This window comes from Triturus cristatus, chromosome 7 (genome assembly GCF_964204655.1).
Source record: "Triturus cristatus chromosome 7, aTriCri1.1, whole genome shotgun sequence".
In the NCBI taxonomy this organism is placed as follows: domain Eukaryota; kingdom Metazoa; phylum Chordata; class Amphibia; order Caudata; family Salamandridae; genus Triturus; species Triturus cristatus.
Window position 1 is genome coordinate 667,965,609 of NC_140590.1, and position 21,480 is coordinate 667,987,088.

General features: G+C 45.2%; 1 protein-coding gene across 1 annotated transcript in view; it reads right to left on the reverse strand.

Annotated features, from left to right (window-relative positions):
• LOC146810320 (cholesterol transporter ABCA5-like) overlaps positions 1 to 21,480 on the reverse strand; it is a 1,540,893-nt gene that overhangs the window by 972,323 nt on the left and 547,090 nt on the right. The window contains exon 13 of the mRNA XM_085617316.1: positions 6,722 to 6,897. Within this exon, the coding sequence (XP_085473442.1) occupies positions 6,722 to 6,897 (176 nt within the window). The remainder of the gene's footprint in view (positions 1 to 6,721; positions 6,898 to 21,480) is intronic.

Sequence of the window (21,480 nt, forward strand, 5' to 3'; positions counted from 1 at the left end):
GGGGTCATCCATGACCATGCTTTTTGAGGCTGCTATCGCTGGTAAACTGGTGATATGGGCTGTTTGCTCCAGCTTGTGAATGGTGTGTTAAATGTATCCCCATTTTGGTTGCGATAAAGTGCAGTTAACTCGGCCATGTGTCCTTCAGAATATACCCCTCGGTGTTTTAAAGACTTAAGAAGTACTCAAGTGCCGCGCTGAGAGCCGCGTAAAAAACAAACAAGAAGAGAACCGCAACGGACCCCCTCCTGTGGCCAATTCGGGCCCGAGGACCCCATCCCCGGGGGCCTGGCCTCACCGTTGAGGACCATGGGCGGAGCCCCAATGCCCCCACGGCACCGCCGGTTCCCCGCGTCCTGCGGGAGCCAGCATTGCTTTTCCACACGGGGAGCTGCTGACATGCAGCTCCCCGTATAGAAAAGCAATCAGCTTTGGATTTTGGAAGCGAGAGCAGGTTTCCCTGCTCTCGCTTCCAAAATCCAAAGCAAGTTTGCTCTGACAGGGCGGGAACCGCGGGGGGGCCCCGCCCTGTCATAGCAAACAGCAGTGTACCGGGGGTGGGCACCCCAGGACACTGCATGAGCCGGCCCTGGGGGGGGTGGCGGTCCCCAGGGCCATCATGGGCTCCAGGAGGAGGGCCGCGCGCCCCCCCTCCCAACATGAGTGAAGCCCCGGGGAGGTGGTGTTCCCCGGGGCTGCGGCAACCCCAGAGGGCCCCCGCTATTATTTTTTTGAGAAATGCCCCCGGGACCAAGCCCACCCGGGGGCCTTATTAAAATAAAACGCGGGAACCCGCGCTTCATTGTTTTTTAAACAATTGTGGCGGAATTCGCGACCCCAGCGCGTATTGCGCCGAATTGTTTTTTAAAAAAATGCTTCTGGGACCCCCTGAGCCGGCCTAGGGGGTCAAGGTGTTTCTACCCTGCCCCCTTCTCTTGTTTTATATCTTTGTTTCTCTGTTTTCTGGTGACTCGCTTCTACTGAGTCACAATATGGCTGACAACACTTCCTGGTTTGGAGTGTTGACAGCCAATCAGAATGAAGCTCGTGGTTGTGGCAGCCAATTAGAATGAAGCTCGTGGTCGGGAGGGTTCGCGACTCCACCGCTGCCCTAGATATCAAAACTTATATTTTTTTAATTTCTCAAAAACTACTGAACGGATTTACCCCATTTAAAAAAAAGGTTGCTTTCTGAACCAAGCTCTACCTTTTTTGCCAAATTTGGGGTAATTCCGTTTCAGCAGTTCGGGCTGTAGCCCGTCTCAAAATTTCCTATGGAAATTAACATGGAGAGAACGCGTTTTGGGACCCCCCTTTTTTCTCAGTCCCCGCTTGACGAATCACCCCCAAACTTTCAGGATAGGAGCTGACCTGGATAGACTTTTTTTGGGGAGAATTTCATGAAGATTCGTCAAACGACACCAAAGTTATTAGCAAATCAAAAAATGCTTTTCCTTTGGAAACTAGGTTCTAACTATAACTACCTACTGGCGACCGCCAGTAGGTAAAATATATATAATCAAAATAATGTAGTCTGAATTGACATCCTCTTCCCTTATATGTTCATAAGAAAAGGTCTGGGACTTATACCTTGAGGCACATAATCTATGTCAGACATTCCTAAACTTATGTCAAAAATTCAAATTTCGGATGAGATTTAGGATACTAGGACCGCTACTTGACCACTTGTCAGGACAGGTCCTTTGTCCAGATTATCGCCTAAGATTCTGCCATAGACGGTCTCATCTGCCAGTGCACTTCACGGATGATACATCTTGCCTGAAGCTGATAAAGCCACGTCGAGGAAGACCAACTGATTGCTACCGCAGTGGGTGTTTGCCCTTTGCGGGGAACACTGTTTTCACGTCTCCGTTGATAAAGACAGCCTTTGCTGTCAACAAGATATGCAGTAAGCCTTTTCCCCAAAGGAACTCTAGACTGCAAGTTGTTCTGCCTTTCATTCTCTCATAGTATAGCGCATAGAAGTAGGCATTAGGGTGTTCTCGTTATTTATAACATGTCTAATTACTGTTTTTATAATATTATGCATAGTTGTTTTAGACTTACAGAGGAAAAAAGTGTTCATTCTACTTAGTACAGTGTGTGTGATACTGTTAATTGCGAAATAAGGTTTGTTGCTGTTTACACGGTTCCCCTTTATCGTATTGTTAGTAACCCAAAAGCAATAGCTCTATATCATCTACATATTTTGTAGTGTTTGCAGGGCTACAATAACTTGTCTTTCACATTAATTGCTGGTGCATTGAACCAAGTTCACCCTTGTCACCTGTGGGTGGGAAAGCACCCGTTGCAGAGTTACGCCAGAATCATAACTTACGCAACAACAGCACTTAATGCTGTTTAATATTTGTGTCATTAAATGTTGATAATTGAGCTTGCAGAAATATAAAGTGCAATATTTATTTCAGAACACTCTAATAGCCTGTTTTGCAGGCATGTATTGAATAATGTTTAGGTAGTTCGACAAATGTTATTTCAAATCTTCAAAAATGTTTTAAATTGATTAATATTTGTTTCAAGCACTTCGGGTATTATTTACAAATGTAAATTAGGTCAACGAGCTTTCATAGAAGCATAATTAGGTGAAAATGTATTAAGGATTATATATTGATTTTAATAACATTAAACATGTTGAAAGAAGTTTCTAAGTTGCGTCTAGACAATGTTGAGAAGAGAGTAATCTTCGCTTCCAGTGAGCAAAGACATGGAAGGTCAGACAGGCAAATGCTCTAAACAAATGTTCTTTTCGAAGACCAAAGGCAAGCACACCAAGGTGCTAAACAAAATATATTGGCTTGTATGGGAAGGCAATAGCTGTTGATATATTCAAGTGCACGTTTTTTCTAATCATAAATGCACAGAGAACAGCAGCAGTTGTATGGAACAGTAGCTCATTTGTTCCACTGAGTTATGCAGGTGAAAGCAAGGCCACTTCATAAACTCAAACATCCTCATTTTAGTGCTAAGATTAACTTAGTTAGAGGTAAGAAGGAGGGGCTAGAGAAGAAAAGCAGGTAAAATCTAAAATGTAGTTATGATGTTGCAATTTTCATAACATTCGGTTTATTAGCTGTTCTTAGAAAGTGGGTGTCTAGTTGGCAAAGGTATGCACCCTCTCCAAGTAGGAACCACAATCCTAGTCATGGTAAGTCAGATACACAACCTAAATTAACCTGTGCTTACCATCTGGTAGCTTGGCATAGACCAATCAGGCTTAACTTCAGAGGCAATGTGAAAAGTATTCGTGCCCTCTTTAATTACAGTAACACAGTGAAATACCCACGCAAAAAAACTCCACACCAGTTTAGAAAATATAGAACTTTGTATGAGTAAAACAAGACCAAAAAGACAAAAATCCAATCAGTAGAAGTCGAGATATCAATTTTTAAAGATGAAATCCAAAAACAGTGCTTAGAAGTCAGTAGCGCTGAAAGTTTACTTGAAGTTGCACTAGACCTGGGTAAATCCAAAGTTTAGGCCGACCGCAATGGAGACTAGGCCAGCTACAGGACCCACGCAGCCTGCTGAAAAAGTACCTTGGATGGAGAAGGTGTCGGCATCGATGAGTCAGTTACTATTCATGCAGTCAGCTCGATGCATCTAAGTCGAGCCTCGCAGTTGGGTCCCGCTTCGTCCGCGAGCCTCGAAGGGATCTGCTTCGGCTCCAATCGGCGCAGAAATGACAATGCATCGATTTTGGAGTAAAACAGCTGCAAAAACCACTTCTGAGGCCCAATATTGGAGGGGCATCTAAGGCAAATCTAAGGCAAGGGAGGGCTCACAGATGGCGCAGTCCAGAAGCTGAGGCAAAGTTGAAAGAAGTATTTGATAGCCCTGGGATTTCAAAAACAGGGGGCAAGCCCTTGGAGAAACTTGGGTTCATGGATGTAGAGAGCAGGCCCAGTCCTTCTCATTCCCAGGCAAGAAGCAGCAGGCAGCAGGCCAGCAAAGCAAGCAGCAAAGTGGCAGTCCCTCATACAGCACAGCACTCAGCAGGCAGCTGGCCAACACAGCAAAGGAGTTAACAAAGTGGCAGTCCCTCCTGCAGCAGGCAGCATGTCCTTGGCTCCTCCCTCCCAATCTACCTCAGGAAGGTCAATCAGTCTGGTGATGGGCCATCAGGATGCAAATGTCACACCCCAGCTCCCTTTGCGTGTGACTGTCTAAAGGAAATGTCCAAAGCACAGCTGTCACCCAACCTAGACATGTATTCAGAGACAGACACAGGCACACAATTGTTAAAGTAAGAAAATGCCAACTTTCTAAAAGTCGCCTCGAAGACCAAGGGGGGTTCTGGCTTGATTGACAGCACGGCCAAACCAAAGCTAATCTAAATAACAAAACAAGCGCCAATGCTGTATGTGTTTCACCTATGATTTACGTGGTGAACTGAATAGAACAGGGACACTAGCAACCACTTTGTCGTTGGATTTAATCCAAGAAATGTTTACCATTTTATATACACTGCATTTTTTTGTTTTTTGTTAATAAAGCAAGCTCATTACAACAAGAGACAACAAAATCAGACAACATTATCGCAACAATAACAACATTTCAACTGAATTTGACAAATAGGTTAATTTGCCAGATCAAAATGGCAGTTTAAACGGACTACACAGGCTCTGCGGTGGCAGGCCTGAGCCATGTTTTAAGGGCAACTGGGCACAATCAGTGCTGCAGGCCCACTAGTAGCATTTAATGTGCAGTGCCTGCGCACATATAGTTCATTTTCCAAGGGACTTATAAGTAAATTAAATATGCCAATTGTGGATAAGCCAATGTTACCATGTTTTAAGTACAGAGCATAGGCACTTTAGCACTGGTTAGCAGTGGTAAAGTGTCCAGAATCAGTCAGTAAAAATGAAGTCAGCAAAACAGGAGGTCAGTAGGCGAGAAGTCAAAGGAAACTATGGCAAGGATGCCAGGTATAACAACTGTTATTGGTGTCACTATTCTGTTTGTTTTAGCTACAACATTATATCCACTAGGATCGGATTTTGATTTTATTAAAAGGCAGACATATATATTCTTAGTGTTTATTCTTGTGTGTCTATTCATGGTAAAAGGAGGTCTGGAAACTACTGATAAAAATTATTCTAGTGAGTCCAGTGAGTTGCCCAGGGCACACCATCCTCATGTAATATCCAGGTGGTTTATGCGTTATGAGCACCAGGTTATCTGTCTCATGTTGGTATATTGGCCAAGTGTGCGCTACCAGAGAGTCTAGAGATTACAACACTCGGGAAGTAATCTGAATAGTTTCAGAAATCTTAACACTTTCAGATGCAATTCACCAACTTCCCTACCTGCTGCAACACTACAGAGTCAATTTATTAGCAAGTTATATTTCATTTTCCAGCTATAGTTACTTCACTCTTAGACTCTAATGCAACTGTTGGGCTTTCCATGAGATGAAGAAGAGGACCTCTTTTACAGCTACATGTCAAATGGCCGAACAACTTCATGGATCGGAAGACGAGGGAAATATCCTTTTTAAATGTTTTTAGACAGGACCCAATTTCACATGGGAGCAACTTCTGCCATGCAGGTGATAGAGCACTTATAGAAAGTTTTAGCATTAAATATATTATCTTACAAAACAGTTAATACTGAAGTACCAACAGGAGTTCAAGGCGTCTGCCTAGAACTTTCTACAAAAATTTAGCCAGAGTCTGATCAACCCCAGAATGAGACACCTGCACCCTACTCCTTGATGGTAAAACAGTCAGAAGTCTGCATGTTTTGGAAAAGCTAAGCCATGCCAAGGAATGCATCTATTGACAAACCAGCACTACCTTTTAAAGGGTCACTTTGATGACTGAAGAGGGATGGACACAGACTGGCATGCAGTAGTGGCTTCATTTAGGGGTCTGCCATTGAAACTGGTACTTTTATCAACTACATTATATCATCATACACAATGTCTCTCTCTATTTTATTTCTAGCACGTGAGAAAGAACTCATCCTGCACTTCTTGAAGATGACTAATACAAAAGGTACTGGGCCACAATAATAAAGAAAGGATAAGTTATAGACCGAGTTTAAAATCCACATTCATTGTCCCTCACGCCAGTAGGTCTCTGCTGTTTTTATAGATTCATAACTCATGCCCCCGTTCAAATGTAATCACCCTGCTTGCATTTTTCTGTCTGCTGTCTCTCTTTTGAATAAAACTCCTACTCCCCTGATTCTATTTCACTTCTCTTTTTCATATTCAAATCACAAATTTCACTCAGCAGCTCAATGCCTTCTTCAATTGCCTCGCTGAATCTTGTGCCTTTTTTTCATTTTCATTGTCTCTTTTCTTGCTCTTAAAGTTTGGTATTTTGTCCCACTCTCTGCCTGCATTGTTCATACACTGTCTTCTTTCAGTTCGGTTTTGAAGAATCACCTAGTTTAATTAACTTTTGTAATTTACCGCTGGTAGAAGTTTTCTATGGAGCTTTGGTGAAAGCTCAATAAATAAACAACATCTAAAGCTGTAAAACTATATTATAGGGAAAGTATTTCCATTGCAGAAAATACATTAATTTATTAAGTTTCTCAAAGTCACTTTTAAAAGACTGCAAGAAAATTGAAAACATTGCCTGCTTTCTTTGGGTGCTGCCAGAGAATGGGTCCTCAGCTGAGACTTTTGTTCTGCTGTTTTAAAAATACTTGGAACACAGTGTTTACAATAATTATTTTTCCAATCACTTACCTCCTGTTGAATGTGTCTGTGGTCTATTCCTTTAACCGAAGCAAAAACAGAAAGATTCTCTTCCACTGTGAGAACATCGAATAGTATATCTGTCTGTGGACAGATGCCGGTCATCTTTCTCACTTCTACCATCTCTTCAAACTCAGAGACTTTGTGCCCAAAAATGGTGGCAATTCCTGAGGCAACAAAAAAATGTTGGAGGATGATGAACAATTGCACCTATGCAATATAGTTTATTTTATTATTCGAGGCACAAAGATACAGTTACAAAGTAGAGAGTTATAAACATTTAATGTTTTACTTAGATAAGTTCATTAGTAACCATTAGTAATATAACTGGAGTACATGAAATCAGTTTGCAATTGGTGAAACTGGAATGTCAATTCAAAAAAGGGTGACAGAGTGCACACCAGTTACTTCCTTTCATCAATTTTAATCCTGTGTTGAGTTTGTTTGCGTGCTGAGCCCAGAATCGTGGTCTGCCCTGGCCACGTGCTTGTGAAAAACAATAGAAAAAATGGTGCGACATCTCACCCCATTTCCGGACGCACAGCGATAACGTAAGCATACCAACGATGCAGCAAGTTAGTCCGGATTTGTTCAAAATATATTCAGATTTCATCAAGAAAGTGTATTCATAATTCCCAAGTTTTATCAATAGTCACATGAGGGATAGCTCACATTTGTCACAGTAAACTTAAACGCTGCAGAAATGCCTACAGGCCTTAATCAGTAGCTAGGAGTAACGGAAAGTGATCCTCATCAGTCCATCCAGCTACGATTAGCGGAATGACGTTAATGAGGTGGATGAGTCATGAGGCAAGGGCGTGTAATATTTTGAATAAGAAGAAACATGGGCAATCAGTTTGATATACTTGGTACTAAAACATTGGTTTTTTAAATCGTAGAATACCCCTGACAAAGGGCCACAAAAAGGCCCGAAATGGATTGGGTTATCTGGATGGACTGATGAGGATCACTTACCGTCACTCCTAGCTACTGATTAAGGCCTGTTGGCATTTCTGCAGCGTTTAAGGTTACTGTGACATATGTGAGATGTCCCTAACTAGCTGCATCATTGGTATGCTTACGTTATCGCTGTGCGTACGGAAATTGGGTGAGATGTCGAAACTGGAATATCGTCAAATTCGAAGCAAATAAACTCATCTTTAAAATTCATATTCTACATTGTTGTGTGTAGCTGCTGTGTTCCATTTCATGAAATAATGGATATATAATAGAAAGGATAAGTTTTCATACCATCAGGTTTTGAGCAACAAAAGCACTCAACTCAAACATATTACTAGTTTGGGTGTTTATGTCTATCATGAGTTGCACTTTGAAGAAAATAGCTTTTTTAAGCTTACTACCCAAAAAATAAAAAAGCATTATACAAAATACATAATGGATAAATAGCATATCGGGTATCTGGTGACCTTTTAAAGCCGTTCTGCCTGGTCATTTATGATGTCATCATAACCTCTCAAACGTAATAATGGACACTACAACATGGGTACCTGTTATGTATGGTTACATAGATATATCTATGCATAACATACACAAACCTAGCCATGAGGATCCCAAAGTGGATTATCATTTTTATTGAAATGTTTCATGCAGTCTCTTAGGCACAACTGAAATAAAATATACAGATTGTACGCTTGGAGTGTGAGGCATTCCTGTTTTGGCGAAGGTACAATAATATTATATATATATATATATATATATATATATATATATATATATATATAGAGAGAGAGAGAGAGAGAGAGAGAGAGAGAGAGAGAGAGAGAGAGAGAGAGAGAGAGAGAGAGAGCGAGAGAGAGAGAGCGAGAGATTTATTTTTCACTGGAAAAAAACAAAATATAACTTTGTGAATTTCTATGGTTTCGTGTGTGTAAAATGTGACTATTTCGTCCCTGCAACCTTTGTTTTTTAGTGAATTTCTAAGTATTTTTTAATTATACTTCATAACTATAATGTCCCTGTAACCTTTGTTCGCAAGGTGGGGTACAAGACTGGATTGAGGACAGCCTCCCCTTCCGGGGCTCATGGTGAGCTTTGAATGGCAATTTCGAGCGCATCCATCGGAGGCATGATATACGGACTACAGCTCCCATAAAGCTACGCACATCTCATACAGAGTGTCCAATCATGGCGTGCGATGGTGCCTAAAAGGAAGCTGCAGACGTAATGCGCTCTTGCTTTTAATCACCGGTGAGAGAGACTGTCCATACCATGAATAAATGGCTTTTATGGGGAGAAGCTGTCTTGTACTCGAGTGCTGCTCACTAGTTGGACCTTCCCCACCGAGCAAGATATATATATATATACATATATATATATATATATATAGAGAGAGAGAGAGAGAGAGAGAGAGAGAGAGAGCGAGAGAGAGAGAGAGAGAGAGCGAGAGAGAGATTTATTTTTCACTGGAAAAAACAAAATATAACTGTGAATTTCTATGGTTTCGTGTGTGTAAAATGTGACTATTTCGTCCCTGCAACCTTTGTTTTTTAGTGAATTTCTAAGTATTTTTTAATTATACTTCATAACTATAATGTCCCTGTAACCTTTGTTTTTTTCATAAATGTCTATGTTTTCTTAATGCTGTTTCCTAACTATACTGTCCCTGTAACCTTTGGTTTTGTGAGTGGGTGTGTAGGTGGCTGTATGGGTGCACATGTGGGTGTGTGAGTGTGTGAATGAGTCTTTGAGTGGCTGTCTGGGTGACTGTGTAGCTCTGTGAGTGTATATTGGAGGTGGACTGGGTGCGCGTTGAGTGGGTGCATGAGTGGTTGTGCAATTGGGTGTGTGCAAGTGGGTGTGAGAGTTTGTGAATGGGTGTGTGCATGGCTGTGTGGGTCTGTGAGTGAGTTTGGTAGTGGTTTTGTGGGTGGGAGTATGAGTGGCTGTATGGGTGTGTGATTAGTTGTGTGGGCATGTAAGCGGGTGTGTGAATGTATGTGGGTGTGAGAATGTGTGTGGGTGTGTGAGTGGGTGTATGGGTGTGCGAATGGGTGTATGGGTGTGCGAGTGGGTGTATGGGTGTGCGAGTGGGTGTACGGGTGTGCAAGTGGGTGTACGGGTGTGCAAGTGGGTGTATGGGTGTGCAAGTGGGTGTATGGGTGTGTGAGTGGTTGTATGGAAGTGCATGTGGTTGTATGGGTATTCGAGTGGTTGTATGGGTGTATGAGTGGTTGTGTGGCTGTGTGGGTGTGCAAGTGTGTGTGGGTGTGCATGTAGTTGTGTGGTTGTACAAGTGGGTGTGTGAGTGGGTGTATGAGTGGCTGCGTGGGTAGTGTTGTGAAAGAGTGTGTGAATGGTTGTGTGGGTGGTTATTTGTGTGTGCGCGCAAGTGGGGGTGTGTGAATGGGTGTGTGAGGGGCTGTGTGGGTCTGTGAGTGGGTGTGTGGGTATTTGAGAGTTTGTGTGGATCTATGGGTAGGTGTGTAAGTGCCTGTGTGTGTGTCTGGGAATGGGTGTGTGAGTGGTGCAATGGGTATGTTTGTGGGTGTGTGAGCGCCTGTGTGGATCTATGAGTAGGTGTGTGAGTGCCTGTGTGGGTCTGTGAGTGGTGCTATGGGTCTGCGAGTAGCTATGTGGGAGTGTGTTTGGCCATGTGGGTCTGTGAGTGACTGTGTGTGCTTGTGAGTGGGTCTGTGAGTAGGTGTGTGAGGGGTGCTATGGGTCTGTTGGATGGTGTGTGAATGCCTGTGTGGGTAAGTGAGTGGGTGTGTGAGTACTTGTATGGGTCTTTGAGTAGTGGTATGGGTGTGCGAGTGGCGCTATGGATTTTGGGCATTTGCATACTTAGGGTATTTAAACAGGAGAACCATGGACTCTGCTCTCACCAAGAGACGACAAGAAACCACTTGTCATAGTCACTACTGATCAGATTGTACTCCATTTTGTTTGTTTAAATCTGTTTTATTACATTTTTAACAAGGGTAAGTAGTATTTATTATTTCCAAGGGGGGGAACAAAGGGCTTTTTTATTATTCAGGTCCAAGCATACATGCCCAATGACTAGTGTAACCAACAAGGTATGCAGTTCCTAATGAGTGTAGCATGTGGAGGTATGTGATCTCGCAAGTGAACCATGTTGTCTGGGCATGCACAAGAGCAGGAGAGGCGATTCCTCCTTTCATTTGGAAAAAGACCCTCACACACCCAACAAGCGTCTTGCTTCATCATCGGGTCTGCTCCTACTCAGGTTGGCTCTGCAATACCCAATCAGGCGCCCTTGATGGGGCCTACTTGGGGGAGATCTTTATTCCTCAAGCCGTTGGGTGCAGTGCATGTGAGGGCCTTGGTGTGAGATAGGGGTGTAGGTGATGATACTGTGTGTGTGTGTGTGAATTAAAACAGGGAATAGTGGTCCACTCAGAACAATTTTAATGAGTTGTGGTCACTACTCTGGTTAAAACTAGAATAAATACACACTCCACTCTAAGGTATGTGGGGATAAGTGCTGGTGTAATAGGTCAACATGTTTCTTGCCTGTTATCTATTGATAGCAATTCCTCAGGACCAAAAATGGATCTACCTACACTTTTTGGTGGTGGTCAGGGCTTCGTTGAAGTACATGTGTGACCACCCTTACAACACCCTAAAAAGTGGTACTGGCAGATCTATACCCCAACCTGCAAGAGAAAACATAACATAACAGTAATTAGATCTTATCTCTGCCATGGCAACTGTATGTACGCGCACCCTCCAACATATGTGGTGTAAAGCACACGTGCAGAACACAGGTGAGCTGTGGCATGTATCATCTGTGATCTGTTTATTGTCTAGTAACATTGACAACATTTAAAACCGTTTAAAAAGCAGCAGAATAAATAGCAACATCTATAAACAAGGAGTCGCACCAGTGGACATATTCTGGTTAACTCACCCTAATCGAGTCATGGCTATATGACATCCTGTGCTAGTAGTGGCAGACACTAAAATATAGTGTCCTAGTAGATAAAAACAAAGTTAGAACAGGACTGAGAAGCCAAAAAGTAACAAGATGGTACTCAGTAGTAACTGTCAGCTACACGGCACCCAACATAGTTGCTCAAAATCTCCCCCAGGCCAGGTGAGGTGGGGGCATAGGGGTACATGGCATATCTCTATCAGTCAAAACACTACGTGGCCAGAAGTCAGAAAATACGGGAAGCCAAATGCCCAAGTGTGGCCAATCGCGCCCCTACATCCTCCGGTGTGAGGTAACGAAGAACTGCCGGCACACCTTGGGCGGAGCTTACCTCGTATCAACAAGTGACTCAATGCCGTGTTAATAACCAATAACCAAGACCAATACAACAATAAGACAACCGCTCCCTTTCCTCTCGAGTGGCTGCTTAAGTACACATGGAAGGCTCAGGGATGCAAATAAAGAAATGAAAAAGTAGACATAGCTGGCCAGCCAGTGACCAGCACTGCTCGTGCACTGGGTCTGGTTGCCGAAGTGTGCGTCTGTCTCGCTGAACCAGAACCTAAACCTAACCCGCCACCTTCCACGCTCAGGGAGTCGTAGATGGGGCTGGTCGCGCTATCAAATACTTACAGTTTTAGGCGTGAAGGACCTTCTGTTACCCTCCCCCTGCGCCGCTACCAGACCGGGTCGCTCCCTTCGTATGGACCACAGAGCAGTTATACCCCGTTGGAGCCGGCGAGTGGGTGTAGTACTTCCGGAGCTGCCGGAAGCTGTCAGCTGCGCGCTAGACCGCTAACCCCAATTTACGGGCGCCATGTTGGATAGTCTTGTGTAGTGTACGAGCAACCAACGGAGTCGCGCATGCTTGGGACTCATAGACCCCTAGTCCAATCCAGCGCCTGTCTCTTCAATTTCAGGTGAACAAAGGGAATTAGTGGTGGAGGGCTATCCCCGGTTCAAATGTCAAGATACGGGACTGACCCTGTGATGTGTGATGGGACTCAGCATGTCAGTATAAGGGGAACCCACGGAAGCACCCCTAAACATAGCTCGTGTGGTTGTCATATGCCTGCTGGTAAAGTGTTGGCAATGGTGTGGGGGATAGAGGTTGCCAAAGTCCTGTGGATGCACGCTGCTAGGGTCCCAGTAGGCTCGTGGTGTCCCATCTACATCAGTGTTAAGTAGAAAAATAGCGTGTATCTAGCCCAGGCGGTGTGAGGGTCAAATGATGGTAATGGGGATGGTGTTATGTATCCGCAGGGGGGCAACCCATGGGTACATGGGGCACTGCTACGGTGCAGAATACTGCGGAGGTGTCAGGTAGTTTGCTGTAAAGGACAATTTTTAAGGGGGGGGTCCAGTATTCGTGTAGTGTGATAATGCCCTAGTTATGGTGTGCTCATGCTCAGGTTGTAATGATTGAAGGTGTCAAGCATCAGTGAAATCTGATTACGTCAAGAGGCTCCAAGGTGTATCCTCATTGAGACCATGCTTGTCGGTAGACAGACGCAGGACCCATCTTTGTTCTAGGCGGAACAATGCCTTCTTAGACATGGCCGGGTGCGCTTCAAGTACACCCCATATAAATGAGTCATGGGCATGGTGTTTTTCAAGGTAGTGTGTAGTCATCTTAGTATTGGATCTGTGGCACCTAAAGTTGCTCTTGTGTTCCATCATGCGCACCTTAACCTGTCTCGTCGTCATACCTATATACAGGAGACCACAGGGGCAGATCAATATGTAGATGCAGTTGGATGAATTGCAATTCGTGTGCGTCATGATGACTTAAGTGACCCCATTAGGGAGTGTTAGTTCTTTTGTGATCTTGGTTTGGGGGCCTACAGAGCATGAACCACAGGGATAGTGGCCCTTTACAGGTGGCAGATTCCATAGGGTTCTTTGTGAGTTGGTATTTAGCTGCTTAGGTCTAGTGTGTATGAGCAGATCTTTAAGGTTGCTAGTCCGCTTAAATGCAAACCTTGGGGTAGGTAAGGACAGTGTACCTGTGTTCAAGATGTTCCAATGTTTACGGATTATGTTCCTAATCCGGTTGGAATCAGCAGTGAAGGTAGTGACGCATGTAATGGCGTTGTCTGGCTCTCTTGTCACGTCCTCAAGCAGACTATCACGATTGTTATGTCTTGCTCGTTTACGTGCGAAAGCAACACTTGGTGCGATCTCCTTTCCAGAGGATTAAAATGTCGTCTATGAATCTTCTCCAGAGCAGCACATTAGCCGGTAGGGGTTATTAGGGTTGTTAATCTCTCTGTTTTTAAAGGCTGACATGTACATACATGCTAGACTCTGTGCAAACGTGCTGCCCATAGACGTACCCTGTGTTTGGTGGTAGAGTTGGGTGTTATATTCAAGAAAGTTTTCGGTTAACGCCAGACTTGCACATTCCATTATAAAAGGTCCAGGTGTCGCTGAGGACCACTCTTGATCGTTGAGGACATCCTCAATCACCTCCAGGGTGGCCATCTGTGGAATGTTGGTGTAGAGGGCCTCAACATCCAGGGTGACCAGGAGGTCAACTTCTTCTGGATGTTGGGCCCCCTCCAATAGGCAGAGTATGTCAATGGTGTCCTTGACAAAGGATGGTGTGGCTTTTACCAGGGGTTGGATAAAGTGGTCCACAAATTGAGACAATGGTTCTAGGATGGGCCCAATTCCCGAGACGATGAGGCGACCTGGAACTGGGGTGATATCTTTGTGTATTTTAGGCAGGCAATAGAAATACGGAGTCTTGGGTTCCTTCGCCAATAGGAAATCCGCCTCCTTCTTGGTAATCCACCCTTCTGTTTCAGCAGAAAAGATCATAGTGGAAATGACCCTATTTAACCTGGGAGTAGGATCTTCCCTGATAGGGGTGTAGTACCTCCTATCGCTCAACTGTCTGCAGCATTCAGTATCATAGTCTGAAGAGGACATGATCACCGTTGCCCCGCCTTTGTCGGCTTGCTTGATCATGATATTCTTGTCATTAGCCAGATCCCTGATGGCGGTGGATTCAATGGCTGACAGGTTGTGGTAGGAGGCATTGGTGCTAGGTCTGTTCAAATCCCTGAGCACTACCATGCTGCTATTAGGAGTGAAAGTCGATGGAAAGTGGTCTGTGAGTAGGTGTGTGAGTGGTGCTATGGGTCTGTTAGTTGGTGGGTGAATGCCTGTGTGGGTCAGTGAGTAGGTGTGTGAGTACTTGTGTGGGTCTTTGAGTAGTGGTATGGGTGTGTGAGTGGGTGAGTGGGTGTGCGAGTGGCGCTATGGATTTTGGGCATTTGTATACTTAGGGTATTTAAACGTGAGAACCATGGACTCTGCTCTCACCAAGAGACGACAAGAAACCACTTGTCATAGTCACTACTGATCAGATTGTGCTCCATTTTGTTTGTTTAAATCTGTTTTATTACATTTTTAACAAGGGTAAGTAGTTTTTATGTCAGGATAAGGTACATTGCTATTTATGCACAACAGCGTTTAGAACATTAGCCATCATTATCATGCGACAGAGTGCGTAATACATGGTGTTGCCATACTAGAAAAAAAAAGGCACACGTTAACTATCAGATTGCACTCCATTAGATCAACAATGCATTCACCTCCATTAAGGATTATAGAATGTTTTCCAAAGTGGTATACAATAGGAAACACATTTGATTTGCCTTTGTCAAGCCGAAGAAGTTATGAACGTTTGTGCTTCACTGAAGTGGAGCTTCAGCTGGGGCACCTGCTACATTTATATTTCTAAGTGCTTTTCGTTGAGGTTTAATTTCTGTGAAATGCACACCAGGGACAGAATGTAACCTCATTTTTTCCCAGGAGAAACCCCAGTTTTGCCGAAAACTTCTACCCAACTGGAGTACTTTCTTCTGGTTGATTAGTAAATGCTTCCTCCTGGTGTTAATGTTTTCTGCATATTCTACACTACAGCTGGATGAAGGATCACAAGTGTGCATTCCCTGGGGCCCAATTTAGTTTTTATGGGAGAGGGGCATGCAGCCTCCCTCCCCTGGCTGTTTTCGGCCCCAGGGATGCCAGCCCCTAGGACCCAGCCATTTTTTAATGATGGGGAGGGCAAGTCTCCCTGGGTGTCCTGGTCCCACCCAGGGCACCCAGTGTGCATGTTGGGGACAGGAGGTGGAGCCTCAAGGTCCCCGCGGTCCCAGCTGGCTTCCCGTCTCCAGCAGGAGCTGGCATTCCTCTCACACACATGGATCTAATGGAAATGCAGCTCCCGGCATGTAAGAGCAATACTTCCATCGAAAGAGATTAAAACTCAGCCTCGAGCAAGAGGGAGCACTTTGACAGAGCCCGCTTGCTCAAAGTGGAGTGTTTGCTTTTGCTTTGCGAGAGATCACAGCTCCCGCCAAGCAAAAGCAAACAGCTATCTCCCAAGGGTGGGCACCTCAGGAGATAGCAGGAGCTAGCACTGGGGGTGGTAGTCCCCAGGGCCATCTATGGCTCTGCGGGGGCACCACCCTCTTAATTTGTCATTCTAGGGCCTGCCCTGGGGAGGTAGTGGTCCCGTGAGGCCGTATATAGCCAGAGGGGGCACATAGCCCCCACTCCCTCATTAAAAAAAAGTAATTGCCCCAGGGAGGTGGTAGTCCCTAGGGCTTGCATGGACCCCCATCTATTTTTTGTATTTATTGCCCCAGGGAGGTGGTGGTCCCCGAGGCCCACCGTTTATTATTAAAATATGCCCTTGGGAGGGTGGGCCCCATGCACCCCCCTCCTTTTTTTAAATAAATATCTGCATGCCCTCAGGACCTGGCCCACCAGGGGGCAAAATTAAAAACAAGCGTGGGGTCCGCACTAGTTTTCTTCTTTTTTTTAAATTGACGGCAATATTTGTAAATATTCGTGAAAATTGCTGCGAATTAAAAAAAAATGCTTTTCTGCCTGGCGGTGTCCCAGACTTACGGGGTCAGGGTATTCATACCCTGCCCACTTTTCTATTTTTTGGGGACTCGGCTGAAGACAAGTCCTTAGATGGCTGCCAACACTTCCTGGTAGAAGTTTTGGCAGCCAATCACAACTCTGCAGATCTCTGCACGAGCTCGCCATTATTCGCGAAGGCTTTGCGATCATAGATACACAAATTTGGATTTCCTATAATTTCTCGAAAACTACTGAAGATTTACACCAATTAACTGAAAGCATGATCTGCGAACCAAAAGCCCCCTTTCTTCTAAATTCGGTGTAATTCCGTCCAGCGGTTCAGGCTGCAGGCATATCTAAAGACTACTAGCATTTACAATGCAATGATCTCGGCATTGTTAAAGTTAGAGCTATTGGCATTGCTCATGACATTATTTTGTTTATGTTTTTAAAACATTTAACCCCTTGCATGCCCTTGATGGAACCACTCCGTCATGAGCCACGGGCGCCGTGTGCTCATGACGGAGTGGTTCCGTCATACTGCGGCCGTTGGCTGCCGCTCCGCCCACGCGGCGCTAATTCCCCGTCTGTGCGGGCGATTAGCGCAAGTGGGTGGAGTTATGACGGAACCACGCCGTCATAGCACAGCTCGCCGGTGACTCATGACGGCGTGGTTCCGTCATGAGCATAGCGGCGCCGCAAACCCCCCAAATCCCCCCAGCGCTGCGGCGGAATTCGCGCCGCAGCGAAGGGGTTAAAGAAACGGCATTAGTATTTACAATGTCAATAGCTTAATCACTCTCAAATGCGAGACCTATTGCATTTGCACCCACACACAGAGCCACACACACAAAACCACCCACATACACAGAGCCACCCACACAGAGCCACTCACAGAGCAACCCACACACAAATAGAGCCACCCACAGAGCCACCTACACACACAGTTACCCACACACAGACAGAGCCACCACGCATAGAGCCACCTACAAAAAAAGCCACCCACACAGAGCCACACACTCAGAGCCACCCACACACACATAGAGCCTCCCACACACACACAGAGCCTCCCATACACACACAGAGCCACCAACCCACACACAGAGCCACCCACACACATACAGAGCCACACACACACACAGAGCCACACACACAGAGCCACACACACACACAGCCACACACAGAGCCACACATACATACACAGAGCCACATACACACACAGCCACACACACACAGACAGAGCCACACACCCACATACAGAGCCACACACACACATAGAGAGCCACACACACACATAGAGAGCCACACACACACACATAGAGAGCCACACATACACATTGATCTTGGGAGCCAAAGCAGAAGTGGCACCCACTTCACCTCCTGTTCAAATGTTAACTGGTCTCTTTGTTGCTTATGGCTGTACTCGCGTGTTAAACTGGTACTAATGGTGTAAAACCTTTGTCCATGCAGTTTTAACATGTAAAAATGACAAACTAATTAAGCAATACCATCACAAAATGCACCGCATTATGATGCATAATGTGCCTTGTAGTGCCCCATAATTTAGGCAATCCTGCAACATAATTGGCTCCTTTCCTGTTGCATATTTCAAATGGCTTTGCAGGTACCATATTGCACCAACATCACTACGAGATTAATGGGGGAGTCTTAACCGTCCCAAATGTAATGTTAAGTACGCAAAACCCAAATTAAATATGGATGAATATTTATACCATTAGCAAAACCAAATACGTAGAAATACAAATGGAAAAGGCAAAAACAAAATACCATAAACTGGGAACCCTAATTATACCTGAAAGTCATACACGGGACAAATATCAGAAGATGTATCCCATCTATGTTTGCACCACAATGTCAATGCAAATATTGGTGGATAGGGCTGGTACCCAGGGCCACTCTAACGATACCATTCTGCGGCAGTGCAGTTTTCTGCACAATTATGGGTTTGCCTCATTTGCCACATAACGAATCATCTGCTGCACAATATGCAGAAGTGTAGGTTCTAGCTGAAACAGGTTAAAAGTTACCAAATGAAAAAAACGCTGCAGCAACTGTTTCTGCGTATTAGAAGACCCTGTTCAAATGTTAACTGGTCTCTTTGTTGCTTATGGCTGTACTCGCGTGTTAAACTGGTACTAATGGTGTAAAACCTTTGTCCATGCAGTATTAACATGACAAACTAATTAAGCAATACCATCACAAAATGCACCGCATTATGATACTAACTCGCTCACTCATTCATTTTCACAGAACACGGCGAAACGCTTTATTTTTATTTGCAGTTTTAAACAGGCGAACTAGGCCCAATGGCATTGGAGCACTTTACATACGCACCAGATGACTTTACACAAGGTCAGATTCACTATTAATGTGTTTAAAGCAAGATTAGGTGACTGCAGTGTTCTGCCACTGGAATATGGTCCCTGGAGGAAATAGCGCATTGTTTTTTTTTTTTGAAAACATATTTTATTAATCGATTGCACAGGTGTTACAGGACCCTGAATATCAGAGTCGACAACAGAATCACATTGCAGCATATCTCTATAGCAATCTATTTGTACATTCGCCATAAATATATCTTGAACAATAACAACCCCCCCCCAGACTCCCCCCACCCCATCCCCTGCGTCGCACCATATCCATGTATTCCCCACCACAGCCCTAAGGCCCCACAGCCACGTCGTATTGTGGTAAGATGGATCCCCCGGTCTTCCCCTCTTGCCTGGCGCCCCCCCTTCTCGACTAGTCTCCCTAGACATCCCCATAATTAATCCTCTTCTTCCACTGGTGGCTCCAGCCACAGCCCCCGGTAATCCGCCCACCGTTTCCATATTTTATAATGCTTGCGTGGACATCCTCGGGCTACATATATGGGCTGTTCCAGCCCCATACAAAAATCTAGGCCGTTTTTCCATGCTGTGATCAATGGAGCTCTAGGCGCCTTCCATGCCCTGGCGATATCCCGCTTTGCCAGCGTAAGGCCCAGACGTAAATAGCACGTTGTTTAAACCAGGGTCTGAGCGCAATTTGCGTGACCCTCATAATAGACGCTATGTATACATCCGTGAGCAAAGGAAACATTTAATGTTACTGAGAACAAGTTCTCAAGTCTCAAGAAGCTGCAGCTGGCGGTCATTGTGATAAAAGTAACAATGCCGTAAGTAACGGAAGAAGTACGACTTGCCTCACAGGCCGATGGTAATAAGGCAGGTGCTGGCGTGACGTCGCTCGCACGCGGAAAGGCCTATCCCGGACCTCGTGAGTCCCCTAGGACTGCGCGCTCAGGCGCGAGGGTTCGCAGGTATTACGGAAGTTCGTGGCGGGGATGAACCGCGCCGCGGCAGGCAGGCCTCTCCTGGACGGGCCGAGCGGTTCATTCAGGTTGACAGCTATGGCCTCATTCCTGAGAGCGCTGCCAATCTCCTTAGTCCTGCTTTTCAAGAAAAAACGGGTTAAGGAGCTTGAGGGAAATGAGTGGTTTGATCAGAGACACAGAGAGCTCAGGCCTGGCATGAGAAACGCCATGTTTGTACTTCTTTGCCGAGAGCAAGGGAGGGATGGGCGGCCTTGTAAATGAGGGAGAATGGCTTGTAGAAATAATGATCCTGTCGTTCGCACGTCAAAGGTTCTTCAACTCATGACAGATTTTGCAGAATTCAGAGTGGCTATTAAAAGAGGGAGAAGAAAATGACAACACTGGGAGCACAAAAGCACCGGAAACTGCACTGCGCTGTAAAATGGCGTTAATCTCTGCCGGTGGCATCTAACCGTAGGCTGCGACAGCACCCAACACAAGACTGGAGGTGCAACCAAATCTTTCCCAAAGGCACCCCGTAACTTGCTGCAGCTCTGTCCATGAACACCACCATCTTACTCCGAGGTCAAGCAGAAATGCCTCGGAGAAACGCAGCGTCATTTTCGGATTCGGGGCGTGTTTTTCTTTCTCCCCTCTTCCCATTGGCTGGAATGTTTACATTCCAGAGGAGAGAAAGAAACTAAAAAACACACCCCGAATCCGAAAAAGACTGGGCTTAAATGGACAGACGCCCCTCTCCTCCAATGGCTGGCCTCCGTTTAGGAAGCCAGCCAATGGAGAAGAGGTGCGGGTCAAGCCCCACTACTGAAATACATTAAATCTTCGCTAGCCGAGACCTAATAAAGGAATAAGTATGGGAAATGCAGTAGGTAGTTCTAGGTAGGACCATATTTCCAAAGGAAAAGCGTTTTTTGACTTGCCTAGATCTCTGGTGCCATTTGACGAATCTTCATGAAATTTTCCCCAAAAAAGAGCGCCAGTGATTCTAGTTGTGCATGGAAAGTTTGGGGGTGATCCGTCCCATTTCCAGCGAATATTTAGAAACTACTACAGCTTGAACTGCTGGACAGACTTGCACCAAATGTGTCAGAAAACTATCGCTTTGTCAAGAAATAGTGCTTTTCGTTATTTGGTCTAAATCTGTTCAGTAGTTTTATAGATATTTAAAGAAATCCAAACGTGTACCTCTAGGGACCTGAAGGCACTCTAAACAGTCCCGATCTTGTGTTGAGATCAGATAGGCTGCCAACACTTTAACCAGGAAGTGTTGGCAGCCATCTTGGGACTCTGCTTCAGCTGAGTCCCAGAAAAGACATTTTTAGGTCTCGCATGGCGAACGCAGGGCGAAGCGCTGCTGTCACCAGTGAGATCTATTGTTGCTGACTTGCCTCGGAAGTGGGACAGGAGATGGGCACGCGCTGGGTTTGGCGGATTTGAGTTGGTGCACGCGCACGTACAGCCACGCGGTGTGCACATCTCCTGTCCCCCTTCCGTCCACGCAAGCCAGCTGCATGCAGTAACTGCGCCAACAAACACAACCAGCCGCCCCCAGCCAGGGCACGCGTACTCGATCACTGAACAACAAACACACGCACCAGCCCCCACGGTACAACT